General features: G+C 42.4%; 1 protein-coding gene across 2 annotated transcripts; it reads right to left on the reverse strand.

The window, feature by feature from the left end:
* Nucleotides 1-5076: 5076 nt before the first annotated feature.
* On the reverse strand, nucleotides 5077-13998 carry LOC118421728. 2 transcript variants are annotated; one of them, XM_035829226.1, is made up of 4 exons: nucleotides 13676-13998; nucleotides 8737-8849; nucleotides 7326-7393; nucleotides 5077-6260 (listed from the first exon to the last, which is right to left on the reverse strand). In XM_035829226.1, the coding sequence occupies exons 2-4, from the start codon at nucleotides 8763-8765 to the stop codon at nucleotides 5857-5859; spliced, it is 501 nt and encodes a 166-aa protein (XP_035685119.1). In that variant the 5' UTR covers nucleotides 8766-8849; nucleotides 13676-13998; the 3' UTR covers nucleotides 5077-5856. The 2 variants fall into 2 exon arrangements, with proteins under 2 accessions (XP_035685119.1, XP_035685120.1); XM_035829227.1 differs by lacking the exon at nucleotides 13676-13998 and having other exon boundaries at nucleotides 8737-8972.
* Nucleotides 13999-14491: the final 493 nt, after the last annotated feature.

The following is a 14491-nucleotide window of genomic DNA, read 5'->3' on the forward strand; positions in this document are numbered from 1 at the left end:
TAAGTGTATGATAACTACATATATCTCATATAACGTTTTGTATCTTACGTTGTGCACTTTATATAACACCGGATTGCCTCTAATAGGCAGCCGTTGATCTCAGGAAGTGCTGGTTCGATTTGGGGATTTTTTTCTATTCAAGGCAGATTTCTGCATAACTGGAATTGCACCTTTTTAGACAATGGCGCCAACCCACATCTGCCACGCAGCAATGGATTAGTCCATAATTTTGCACTTTGTTTTGTGGATTGTGGAACATTCCCTTTCAAACACCCAAAAGATGCAATTTTTGTGAAACATTGCTCCAATGTACTCTCATATGCAATAACCAAAATTGAAGTTTTTTATGTAATGATGAATTGACCTAATTGATTTAAACATCTCCAACAATTAGTAAATTTCTATCGTTCTACCAATTCATGTAATGGCACTTGAGCGCCAAATACACTATAGGTAATATCACCACCGCAATTCCCAAGAACAGCTGATGATCGATACAATGCCTGATTTGTGTGCTGTAATCTGCACAGCACACAAATCAGGCGTTATATTTATTCATTCGACATTAAAGAAGATGGGACGAACTGGAACTATACTCAAGTTATGGAACTTATTTTAACAGTAAACTTAACTGTCCGCAACTCTCCACCTCCCCGCTGTGAATCTGGAACATGTAGACATCTCTGTTTGCATGCAAGAGCTTCAGTTCGTTAGACAGGAGATGAAACTGATTAGGTATTGCTCCATAGATTCGATTAGAGTCCAGACTGAGCTTGTGGCCCTCAGGAAAGAGATCTGGGAATTGAAAAACAGGCTGAGCTCTGCTCCGCCGGCAACGTCGTGTTCTGCTCCGCCGGCAGCGTCGTGTTCTGCTCCGCCGGCAGCGCCGTGTTCTGCTCCGCCGGCAGCGCCGTGTTCTGCTCCGCCGGCAGCGCCGTGTTCTGCTCCGCCGGCAGCGTCGAGTTCTGCTCTGCCGGTAGCGTCGACTCTCGCCAGGCCGAAGGAATCTTACGCCAACGCCGTATCGGACACCTGCCCGTCGGAGACCATCCCTAAGTCCCTGCACGCGGGCGACCCTGGCCGGCAGGTGGAGAGGGCGCCTGCCACAAAGTCATCGCAGGCATCCCGACGTCATGGCTACCCGAGTGGCTCTAGGGCTGTAGCCCGACCGCAGTCCACCTCAGCTGGTGGCCACAGTGACCTTGACTCTGAGGGCTTCCGCCTGGTGCAGAGAAAGAAGCAGAGGTCCAGGGCAGTGGTGGGTACAGCGGTGTCGTCCAGTCTGTCTGCGGCTAAGTCAAGACCAGCTGAGATCTTTGTGACGCGCCTTGAACCGGACACACTGACTCAGGATGTTGAAAGGTACTTGACTGATAACTTGTCGCAGAAATACTCTGTGTCCTGTTCTAAACTGACCACAAAATACGATGGGTATTCTTCGTTCCGTGTCTCTGTTGACTACAATGCTGTGTCGGAAGTCCTGTCTCCATCTTTCTGGCCATGTGGGATCCTAGTGCGCCGCTTTCACAGTAGGCGACGCTCTTCCACTTCTTAACCATGGACTTGAAGACCAGCTCGGACTCACTGAATGTGGCTTCCTTTAACTGCCGCTCAGTCAAAAACTCCGCCTCAGCCGTCAAGGACCTGTGCCAGATGTCAGACATTGTCCTTCTCCAGGAACACTGGCTCTTGCCGAACGATTTAAACTTTCTCTCTAGCTTGGATAAGGACTTTTTAACGTATGGCACTTCGGCTATAGATATAGGTAACGGCCCTCTATATGGTCGCCCTTATGGTGGCGTCGCAGTCCTCTGGCGCAAGTCTCTCGGGATCACTGTGAGTATTGTGAGTGAGGACGACGATAGAATCTTAGTCCTACGAATTACCAATGATGCAAACTGTGAACTTCTCTTGATTTGTGTGTACTTACCTGTAGAATCCACGAATAACATAGATATCTTCCTTGATAAGCTAGGTAAAATTGAATCCGTAATACAGCAGTCCGGCATAAGCAATGTCTGTATAATGGGCGATTTCAATACGCGCCCGGATGGTGTATTTGCGCCATTGTTGTATAACTTCTGTGATGACTGTAACCTTCATGTGAGCGACGTTGACCAACTTCCTAGGGACACATTTACTTACCTTAGTGAAGCTCACGGGTCAACGTCGTGGCTCGACCATTGCGTATGCTCCGACTCCATGTGCGATAGTATTTCAGAGATGTGCGTGTTGTATGATTTTGTATCTTCCGACCATTTTCCCTTGTGGGTCTCCTTTGACTGGTCATCAACTCCTGTGTTTACAAACACAGCTGGCGACGGGATTCCTCCCCCTAACAGAATCAACTGGGAGCGCGCATCCCCCTCTGACTTGGCACGGTATTACTCTCGGGCTGATGCCCTTCTTGCAGAAGTCGATCTGCCAATTAATGCTATTTTATGTAAAAATCCAAATTGTAAGAGCATCGACCACCGAACTTCTCTTGATACCGCTATTTGTGCTACGGTCGGAGCTCTTAAAAGTGCAGCTACGACCTCTTTCCCGCCGAGGAAATGTGCCACTCCCAACGCGATTCCTGGTTGGAATGCCGCCGTCAAAGAGCACCATAATGCAGCTCGAGACGCATTCCTTCTTTGGCGAGAACTCGGGCGCCCGAGGCATGGGGCCATTTGGGATTTAATGAGAAGAACGCGGGCGAAATTTAAATTAGCCCTTAGAGAGTGCCGACGCACGGAAGCCCAACACAGGGCAGATGCGCTCGCCTCTAGTTTACGTAAGGGGGGACAGGCAGGCTTTTGGTCAGCCTTACGGTCCCAAAATGGCCCCAGGTCGAACCTGCCTTGTAACATTGATGGTCACTGTGGCCCGTCCGATATTGCCAGTATGTGGAGGCAACATTACGACTCACTACTGAACTCTGTTGGTTCCAATGACCGTAAGTCATCTGTAGATGACACTGATGTCAGCTACGATCCTGGTATGTCAGCACCTGTATCTGAAGTAGGCGCAGCAATGGACCTTTCCTGTCGAACACCGTAAGCCCCGCCCCCTGTTCGATTTCGAACACCTCGGGCAAAACTAGCGAAACTCGGGCAGAAATGGCGGCGAATGACGGGCCGCGGCCTGCAGGGAGAAACGGTGATTCGGCCTTCATGCAGCCAGATGACGTAACTAAGGCAGCTAAATAGAGATGTTACACATAGTCCACATCGTCGTAAGTCTGAAAAGTCCTGTTGGTGGCAGAACGCGCAAAGGCTGTTTGCAGTGGGGCCTTAGTTTACGCTCCATGCGGAAACACGACTTACGGCACCGCCTAAAGTTGCAATCGACCGGGAAGTAAAATAAGTCGTGACAAGCACAAATGCGTCTGTTTAACGTTGCAATTGTTTCTGCTGCATCCTCTTTGATACCTGTGCTGCATGCTCCACAGCTGTATCGGTGCAGAAATTGCAGTTAAATCCAAGCCTAGAGCTCGAAAACTTGGGGGAGGGGGAGGGGCAAATTGAGTTACATATTCCAACATGCAGAAGATCACTGTGACATTAATATAAGCACGTGAACGGACAATAACCACGTAGACGTAGACGTAAACAGTGGTGATAATTTACATAAGAGCAGGAGAATGAATATGCGAGTGAAATAAAAGAAAATCTTTTGCTGTATACGTACTTTGGGCATCTAATGAATGGCGTTACTTTCACTGATTACATAACGCGCTAGAGGGCGTATCGTGTTACGGTGAAAATCAGCGCGACTAGGACAAAGATGGCCGCCGCCACCACTAAGTTGTCAGTTTTGTCCGCTGACTTTGGTTTAAGTTTCTTTGGCACCGAAACGCTGTCGCAGCGGGCCAAAAAAAAGGGATATGCTTTCTTCGTAGAAAGCTACGTAAACAGCGTAGAATTGTTCGAGCAGCAGGATGATGTGGTTGCTGTTCGGGCAAAATGCTTTCGGTCCATGCGGAAGGGGCAGGCGCCGCACACGATCAATCTGTTGGTAGGCACTGCAAGCCGGCTGCTGACAAGCAGCCGGTGCACCTGTCAAGCAGGGTACGTATACCTGTGACAGCGTTCGTTTTAGTTTCGTGTAGCACAGCTGCATGCATGCACACGACGTAAACGGAAGATAAAAACACGGAGAAGGAGGCAACTTGCAAGGACACGTAAAAGGTCACCGTGATAGAAATATAAGTACGCCAACGGAGAGTAAAAAATGTTTTAGAAACAACGACAAGAACAAGAGAACGTCTTCGATAAACTTGCAAGTATAATAAAGAGAAATCTTTTGTTGTGTATGTTCTTTGGGCACATATATAATTTTCACGGACTGATGTTACATAACCGTGAAAATGATAACGCTACATGTCCTGTAAAGTGTAACAGCCATCGCGGTTGGTGGGGGTGGGGGTGGGCGGTGAGCTATCGTTTTACCGTGTTTATGTTTTCCGCTGGGATCCTTGACACTGCCTGAAAAAGCTGAAGCATACTGCCTAATAAAATGTGCTATTTCGAAAGGGGTTTGGTAGATGCTAATAACGGTTGTTCAACATAATATGTTGTACACAAGCGTCTTATTACGAAAGGTCACTACGTTGGAGGGTTTTAATCCTTCTTTGTCCTTTATCAATATCATGCTCCATATCATGACAATAATTTTGTTCTTACACATAAACTTTCAGCCTGTCAGGTACCTGTGCACACGCACTGGCAGTCGTGTACACATTGAGCCACTTCCAACAACTAGGTCTTAAAGAAGTGCCAACTGATGCAAGTGTAACAAGTCTGCCACAGCAGTGGCACAAACCAAGGGGCAGAAAAATTCAACCAGAGAGTGTGACTGACTTGGTGTTGGCAAAGCCAACTAAAACAATCAGGAAAAGGAAACCTGTTTTCCATCAAGAACAGGCAACTGCACACAGGTACTGTTGTAAAAACAGTTGAAAACAATACAAATACAGTTCGAAATCATTATTAATAAAGTTTATTGGAAATGAGAAAATGTTGCCATTTTTTTTCAAGTGCAGCCACCTACACAAAGATAAGTTGAACTGTTGAAAATCAATACAAATACATTTGAAAAGCATTCCTAATAAAATTTATCGTATAAAATTGTTGGTGGAGACATACAAAAGTGTATTTGCTGATATCTTAGTGTCTCAGGTTCACTTACTAACACAGGTTATGTTTTACCGCAACTGTACAACAGCAAGTATCACACACAAGTGAATTAAATTGATGCAAAGAGCAGCATTCCCAATTGCTATTAGTACAGGGTGAATCGAAGAAAAAATAGTACATTTTTTCACAGTATTGTACAGCCGACAAAACCAGAGATTCGTCGCCTCAAAGTGCCAGGCACTGCACTAAGTTACCTCCTTACAGAGGACAGCCCTGAAGCAGACACTCCGTTGGGTAAAGTGCAGAGAGGCTCATCCTTGTTTTACCAGGTAATAATGATAAGACAACTATAAAAGTAAATTGCAGTTTGCTTTGTGTCAGTTTTCAGTGGCAACAGTCTTTATGATAAAAGAAAATAAATGAAACAAAAACGTAATACTATCTAAAACAGAAACAAAGCATTAGAATGGTAAGGTCAACGCATTATTCTTATTTGCCATAAACAAAAAAGTAGCTGTGTTTCCGGTGCTCAACAAAGCAAAGGGAATGAAAAGAAACGTGTATCTTTTAAATACGTATCAGCAAAGGCCTTTTCGTTCCAAATCACATAAAAATACGTCTTCGAAACAAATTCCCCAGGGAATACTCAGATGATACCACTACGCATGCGTGTAAAAATTCCAGACATGCCTACGAAATTCTGGGAATTTTTGTCAAACGGTCGCACTCTATAACATTAGGCTCGCCCCTCAGGCGTCGCCAAAAACAACTGGTCTTTCAACGACAATGTCATACATGCTGTCTTCCTAGAAGTGTACGCAACAGGGTTAATACCTTCATTTGGAACAAGGAAACTGAAGAGGGACATAAAAGTAACATAGGTAAAACCAGTATAATACTGAAGTAAGTTCTTTGTACGAGACCCAACAACAACATTAAAACTAAACGCATGCTTTTTCAGTTCTTCATTCTCCCTGCTCAAGTCTGTACATTCTCTTTTCAGGTCTTCATTTTTCCTTCTCAGGTCTTCACATGTACTGTTCAGGTCTTCCTTCTCCCTTTTCAGGTCATCATTTTCCCTCTTCAGGTCCTTATTTTCCTTTTTCAGTCTCTGGATGGAACGTAGACTTGGAGAAGAAGCTGAAATACACAACAACAATGAACTATTAATTATTACTACCGTAATAAAAATGTATGTTAGATCTTCCTTTCTCCTCTCTGATGTTGTTGTGAGACTCTTGGGCAGGTGCTGTAAAGAAACAATGCATTATAAGCACTGACTCATGTTTAATTTAAGATTATCTGTTTTTGCATTCTGCAGCTGAACTGTTCCCCACCCAGGACCTGCCATGCTACAGCCACAGCATGTGGGAACACCACATTCCCACAGCCAAACCAGTCATGGGTCCTCCCTGACGAATTCTATGTCTGTAATAATATGTGTAACCTAACGGTAGAGGAGGCAGTTTCCCTTGAGGGGGCTACAGTAAAGCAATCAGAATGCCCCCTCTGGCATGCTGAGCGGCAGAAACGGGTCACAGCATCCATGTTTGGAAAGACCCTGAAGAGAAAAAAAGAGTACAACATCAAGTTCCTGACAGACCTGTTTGGCACCAAGTCTGCCCACAGTGTCTCTCTTGCGTATGGTAAGAGTCACGAAGCCCAGGCTAAGGAGGCATACATCCGCACCTTTGAGTCATCTAACCAAGCTGTTCATATTCATTAGTGTGGTCTTGTTGTCGACCCTTTCTTTTCCTTTCTGGGAGCCTCCCCTGATGCTAAAGCGTGTTGTGGGGCGCAGACTGGCATTCTTGAAGTCAAGTGTCCCTACAGCGCTCGAAACATGACTGCCAAGGATGCCAGTCTGAACCTTCCCAACTTCTACTTGAAAGCAGAAGGGGACTCCTTGTCTTTAGATAGGAGTCATGAGTATTTCTACCAAGTCCAAGGGCAGCTCTTGGTCACAGGGGCACCCTTTTGTGACTTTGTCACTGTGTTGACACACACATTGAGCGAATCCTCCCTGATGTGCAGTTCTGCCATTACTTGTTCAGTTGGCAAAGTTTCACAAGACACATGCTATGCCGTTTTTTCAGCGCATCACTCAAAATACCCATGTTGACTAAATATATTTGCTCAACAACAATCCCACCGGCAACTAGTATTTAGGAAAGTGAAAAGTAAAATGAATTGTGTTTCACTTACATCCTTCTGTGGGTGTTCCCTGCAGCTGACTTTCCTGTATGGGTGGGGTCAGTCTGGGCTTTTTGTTGCTGAAATGGATAAAAAAACACATGATACTAATTAATGTTGTCAAACAGTAGACTAATGGACATTCATAGCAAATAATTATGATGTTGACTGACTATAACTAGTGTTGTATAAGTACTGTACATGTATTTCCTGAATTCGTCACTGTATTTTTAAGTTCACAAGTTTGCTTTTACTTTTCCTCTGTGAACATAACATGACGGCAAATATTTCAAACTGTACACATACCTCATAGCTGTACATACTGTGTTTGCAGTGAACTTAAAATCACATGGCAATCTAGGTACTGTGGTAGTAGCCAAATATTTATTTATTCACTGATCTTTTGGGTGATCATTTGGTTTGTAAAACTGATTTTCATGATAGCCCAGTTACAGAATAAAATATATAAAACAATGTACAAAAGAAAATGCTTAACCACAGACAACAAACACGAGTCCAATGCATGTATAAGTTACAAATAATGGAACAAAGTACTCAAAAGAACTTACATAATAACAACCCATCATAATAACAGATATATAATATAGTCAATCTATGGACAAAATAACAGAAGGTAATATTAGCAAACAAAAGGCAAAATGAATCATAACTCAAATGAAGTTAAGTCATAACAAATCATTATCATAATCCAGTCATTTCATAGGTCTTTTGGGGTTAAGGCCTGATTGACTGTTTTCGGTGTGGGTGCTAGTTTTAAGTCAGGATTTACTGAGTTGTATATTGTAGTACAAGTATCTCCAAAAACAAACGTGCGCTGACCTGCTCTTGAAGTGTGGTTTAGTTTGTGTAGGAGATGTGATTGTCTTGTGTTGTAGCTGTTGATTTCATTCCAGTTTATAAAAACTTTTGTCACTGACTGCTTTTTGCTATACTGTCAAATATAAAATTTAAAAAAAATCAATGGTTTCTAAGCAGTTTCCTGTGTCTAATCCAACAACTCTTACTGAATAAGTTGCTTTTCTACTGAAGAAAATATGCAGGTAAAACTTGTGTGTTGCAGGTGATTTTGAATGTTCCTAAAACTAAAAGTATTGCGAACCCTGCATATGACATAATGCCTGCACTAGTGCAGGTTTTCACCCCCCACCCCTAAAATTAAAAATGCTCATGTAACATTTGCTAAAGCACTAAAATATAAGCTTTCATTTCACGGGCTGCTAATTCAAAGCCCTGTTGTTTTTCTGCTGCAGACAATATCTACACAGTTTTGAAAATCATCAGACATGTGTATTACTAGTAAATAATAGTGCAAAGTGTGTGTAGACTTTTTGTGCATTATGTACTTCTTTTATTTGTGTTTCACCTTACATGGCACCGACACAAAAGTGACAGTAAGTCTTACCACTCATTCTGCTGTACATGACGTTTCATTGGCGTCCTGACTGGCGCGGCGTCGGTGCCATCCGCTGGCTGCGGGTCTGGAAACCGTGTCGTTGGTCTCCCATCTTTGAAGTGCTGTTTGAGACATGTTTGATATAAGTTTGAAAATATCCACGTACTACCAAAAATCTTACAGCAGGGTACTACATAGGACCAGGAATAGAGTATGGGTCATATCTGGTGCCTGACAAAATACTGTACAGGGTTCCTTCCCACAAATAGCGAAATAAATTCAGGTAAATAGATTGTTGCATTTTGCAAAGGGGAGGGGGGTATTTTGAAGCGCCATAACATCCATGCGGTCATGGTGGCATTACAGCACTGCCTAGCGTTACGAGATAAAACAGGGCTATGGTGATATACTAGTACAATAGTCATTTCTATGCCCGTTTGTCGATGAAAGTGTGCTAAATTTTAGCCGCATGGTCTTTTTAGCGAATGCCCACAAACGCCCACTCTAGAGAAGTCCGCGCTGCACGAATCTCATTTTTTTTTGCTTGGAATATGTCCACGTTGTGCTCCCATGTATTAATCCTGAGTTTCAAGTCAATCCATTGACCCGAAGTGACATAAATCAAAGTTTTCGATTCTCGATGGTCTTTTTAGCGAACGCCCAGCAAAATGTCTTTTTAGCGAATGCCCACTATATCCACAAAAATATCGGCCGTCGCGCAACGACACCTAAACTTACCGCCACAAACATGTTCAAGATGGTGTCCCATTGATGTGTACGGAGTTTCCGTGCTTTACAAGCATTTTAAGTCCCTGTTTTTGGTCAAAATGTACGGCGACGATACTACCATACTTTAACTATAGCAATTCAAAATGGCGGGCACTAGTCATGTGACCTCCTTGCGGGACTGTTCTATAAGTATCGCGGGAGGGACTGTTGTAGCATAGCTTCTCATACAACCATTTTAGAGTGAATTCTGAACAAGATTTTCATTTCATAGTGCTATCATCTGACTGATATTTACAACGTGGTCATTTTTTATGTGCTATTATTACCCAGGTTTGAGGAACTTAGTGCAAATTTGGATATTGATTCACCTCAGTGCCCAATTAATGTACAAAAGGCTCAGACACATTAGTGTTATAAACCTGAATAGGGGCAGGTAACCAATACTAGAAAAACATAGCTATTTATTATCAACAATACTATTTACATTATAATAATAACTCTTCACCAAACTGGACTTTTCTTATCTTTATTTATCACAGAAACATTGTTACAGTGAGGATTTGATTAGATGAGTATCTGTTACAGTGTGTACAAACTTATTTCAAGTACAAAAATGTATTTCGTTTCACTTCCTAAATATTTTTAAAGTATTGGAAGAAGTTGACACATAAACAATATTAATTGCATTATTTATGTGCAGTAAAATGTGACCACATGCTATCAATAGCCTAATAAATTGTTGGAACATGGCACAAGCGGGCTCCCCTTCTGAGTACAGAAAGGAAATGTTTTATTACATTTAGTTATGACGTAGAAAACTTCAATTGTAAAATGTACCTTTATTAACATTTACAAACAAATTGTTTTTTCTCTTCTTAATAAATGACAACAATGCAGGTAAGTAAGGTGTGTTTCCTTTTATAACAGGCCAGGTAAGACGCCGTACAGGTAAGTAAGGTGTGTTTCCTTTTATAGCAGACCAGGTAAGACACCGTACAGGTGAGTAAGGTGTGTTTCCTTGACTACAGACTAGGTAAGACACCTTACAGGTGAGAAACGTGTATTTCCTTTCATTACAGACCAGGTAAGACACCGTACAGGTGAGTAACGTGTATTTCCTTTGATTGCAGACCAGGTAAGACACCGTACAGGTGATTAAGGTGTGTTTCCTTGACTACAGACTAGGTAAGACACTGTACAGGTGAGTAACGTGTATTTCCTTTGATTACAGACCAGGTAAGACACCGTACAGGTGAGTAAGGTGTGTTTCCTTGACTACATGCCAGGTAAGACACCAAAACACGTAAGTAAGGTGTGTTTCCTTTTATAACAGACCAGGTAAGACACCGTACAGGTGAGTAACGTGTATTTCCTTTGATTACAGACCAGGTAAGGCACCATACAGGTGAGTAACGTGTATTTCCTTTCATTACAGACCAGGTAAGACAACATACAGGTGAGTAACGTGTATATCCTTTGATAACAGGCCAGGTAAGACACCATACAGGTAAGTAAGGTACGTTTCCTTTTATAACAGACCAGGTAAGACACCGTACAGGTGAGTAACGTGTAATTCCTTTGTTTACAGACCAGGTAAGACACCGTACAGGTGAGTAACGTGTAATTCCTTTGTTTACAGACCAGGTAAGACAACATACAGGTGAGTAACGTGTATTTCCTTTGATAACAGGCCAGGTAAGACACCATACAGGTAAGTAAGGTACGTTTCCTTTTATAACAGACCAGGTAAGACACCGTACAGGTGAGTAACGTGTAATTCCTTTGATTACAGACCAGGTAAGACACCGCACAGATGAGTAAGGCGTCTTTCCTTTGCCTATAGACCAGATAGGGCATTATACAGGTAAGTAAGTTGCTTTACTCACCTGTTTAATACCTATCTGGTCTATAGGCAAAGGGAAGACGCTTTACTCACCTGTATAATGGCCTATATGGTAGTATATAGGCAAAGGAAAGTTGCTTTACTCACCTGTATAATACCCTGTCTGGTCTATAGGCAAAGTAAAGACATCTTACTTACCTGTATAATGGCCTATCTGGTCTATAGGCAAAGGAAAGACACCTTACTCACCTGTTTAATGGCCTATCTGGTCTATAGGCAAAGGAAAGACACCTTATTCACCTGTATAATGGCCTATCTGGTATATAGGCAAGGGAAAGACGCCTTACTTACCTGTATAATGCCCCATCTGGTATATAGGCGAAGGAAAGACACCTAACTTACCTGTAAAATACCCTATCTGGTCTACAGGCAAAGGAAAGTTGCTTTACTCACCTGCATAATACCCTATCTGGTCTATAGGCAAAGGAAACACACCTGACTTACCTGTATAATGGCCTATATGGTATATAGGCAAAGGAAAGACGCCTTACTCACCTGTGTAATACCCTATCTGGTCTATAGACAAAGGAAACACACCTTACTCACCTGTGCGGTGTCTTACCTGGTCTGTAATGAAAGGAAATACAAGTTACTCACCTGTATGGTGTCTTACCTGGTCTGTAATGAAAGGAAATACACGTTACTCACCTGTACGGTGTCTTACCTGGTCTGTGAACAAAGGAAATACACGTTACTCACCTGTATGGTGTCATACCTGGTCTGTAATCAAAGGAAACACACCTTACTCACCTGTGCGGTGTCTTACCTGGTCTGTTATAAAAGGAAACACACCTTACTTACCTGTACGGCGTCTTACCTGGCCTGTTATAAAAGGAAACACACCTTACTTACCTGTATGGTGTCTTACCTGGCCTGTAGTCAAGGAAACACACCTTACTCACCTGTACGGTGTCTTACCTGGTCTGTAATGAAAGGAAATACACGTTACTCACCTGTACGGTGTCTTACCTAGTCTGTAGTCAAGGAAACACACCTTACTCACCTGTACGGTGTCTTACCTGGTCTGCTATAAAAGGAAACACACCTTACTTACCTGTACGGCGTCTTACCTGGCCTGTTATAAAAGAAAACACACCTTACTTACCTGCATTGTTGTCATTTATTAAGAAGAGAAAAAACAATTTGTTTGTAAATGTTAATAAAAATACATTTTACAATTGAATTTTTCTACGTCATAACTAAATGTAATAAAACATTTCCTTTCTGTACTCAGAAGAGGAGCCCGCTTGTGCCATGTTCCAACATTTTATTAGGCTATTGATAGTATGTGGTCACATTTTACTGCACATAAATAATGCAATGCAATTAATATTGTTTATGTGTCAACTTCTTCCAATACTTTAAAAATATTTAGGAAGTGAAACGAAATACATTTTTGTATTTGAAATAAGTTTGTACACACTGTAACAGATACTCATCTAATCAAATCCTCACTGTAACAATGTTTCTGTGATAAATAAAGATAAGAAAAGTCCAGTTTGGTGAAGAGTTATTATTATAATGTAAATAGTATTGTTAATAATAAATAGCTATGTTTTTCTAGTATTGGTTACCTGCCCCTATTCAGGTTTATAACACTAATGTGTCTGAGCCTTTTGTACATTAATTGGGCACTGAGGTGAATCAATATCCATATTTGCACTAAGTTCCTCAAACCTGGGTAATAATAGCACAGAAAAAATGACCACATTGTAAATATCAGTCAGATGATAGCACTATGAAATGAAAATCTTGTTCAGAATTCACTCTAAAATGGTTGTATAAGAAGCTATGCTACAACAGTCCCTCCCGCGATACTTATAGAACAGTCCCGCAAGGAGGTCACATGACTAGTGCCCGCCATTTTGAATTGCTATAGTTAAAGTATGGTAGTATCGTCGCCGTACATTTTGACCAAAAACAGGGACTTAAAATGCTTGTAAAGCACGGAAACTCCGTACACATCAATGGGACACCATCTTGAACATGTTTGTGGCGGTAGGTTTAGGTGTCGTTGCGCGACGGCCGATATTTTTGTGGATATAGTGGGCATTCGCTAAAAAGACATTTTGCTGGGCGTTCGCTAAAAAGACCATCGAGAATCGAAAACTTTGATTTATGTCACTTCGGGTCAATGGATTGACTTGAAACTCAGGATTAATACATGGGAGCACAACGTGGACATATTCCAAGCAAAAAAAATGAGATTCGTGCAGCGCGGACTTCTCTAGAGTGGGCGTTTGTGGGCATTCGCTAAAAAGACCCTCCCAATTTTAGCCGATAACGTATGTGACACTGCTAAACTGCCTGCCTCACCTTTGATCATACGTATGTGTCCTTCGTGATCTTCGTTACGTTGAGTTGCGAATGTGGACGACCAGAGGCCTTAATCCATCTCATGCATGCATCCATGCGGGTCTTTGGCTTCGGAAAAGGGTAAAAACTGACTCCAGACACCCTTTCAGGGTACCTGGAGTCTGAATTGCAAGTCCCGAAACAACAGACTTTCCCCATTGAAACCTATGTAAAATGGCCCCGTTACCCAAGTTCTTGCCCGACAAAATGGCGGATGTCGCTTGGTGGAAATGGCGCGCTCTGATTGGTCAATCCGTTAGGTTTGATTGACAGGCCGGATTGGTCCATTAATAGGCTAGCCAATGGGAAGTCGTGCGATGCTGATGGATTATCAGCTGAGCACTTAAAGCACGCGGGACCTCGGCTTACTGTTTTGTTGTCACTTTTGTTCTCGGCCATGCTAGTGCACAGTCATGTTTCCTCTACTCTACTTAAGGTCATCCTTATCCCGATAATTAAGAAACAAAACCTCAACCCCTCTCTTAACCCTCAAGCACCCGACCTTTTTTTGCGACTAAAATGACCGAGTGGGGTCCAAACGGACCCCAAAATGTTTTGTTCATAAAATCTCAGTACCATTTCTTATCGGCGATCATTGTATATACATTGCTTCGTCAATGTAAGAGGAAGATTTTGAGATGTTAAGGTGTTGCTAATTCCAACTCATTATCATAATTTATGCAAAAGTTCAGAAGGACCACGTTTTGCACTAAACCTATTCCGACCAGATAGGGGAAATTTGAGGCCCTCAGCAACATTTATGTCACATAACTCATG

The sequence above is a fragment of the Branchiostoma floridae genome, chromosome 8 (assembly GCF_000003815.2).
Source record: "Branchiostoma floridae strain S238N-H82 chromosome 8, Bfl_VNyyK, whole genome shotgun sequence".
NCBI classification, from domain to species: domain Eukaryota; kingdom Metazoa; phylum Chordata; class Leptocardii; order Amphioxiformes; family Branchiostomatidae; genus Branchiostoma; species Branchiostoma floridae.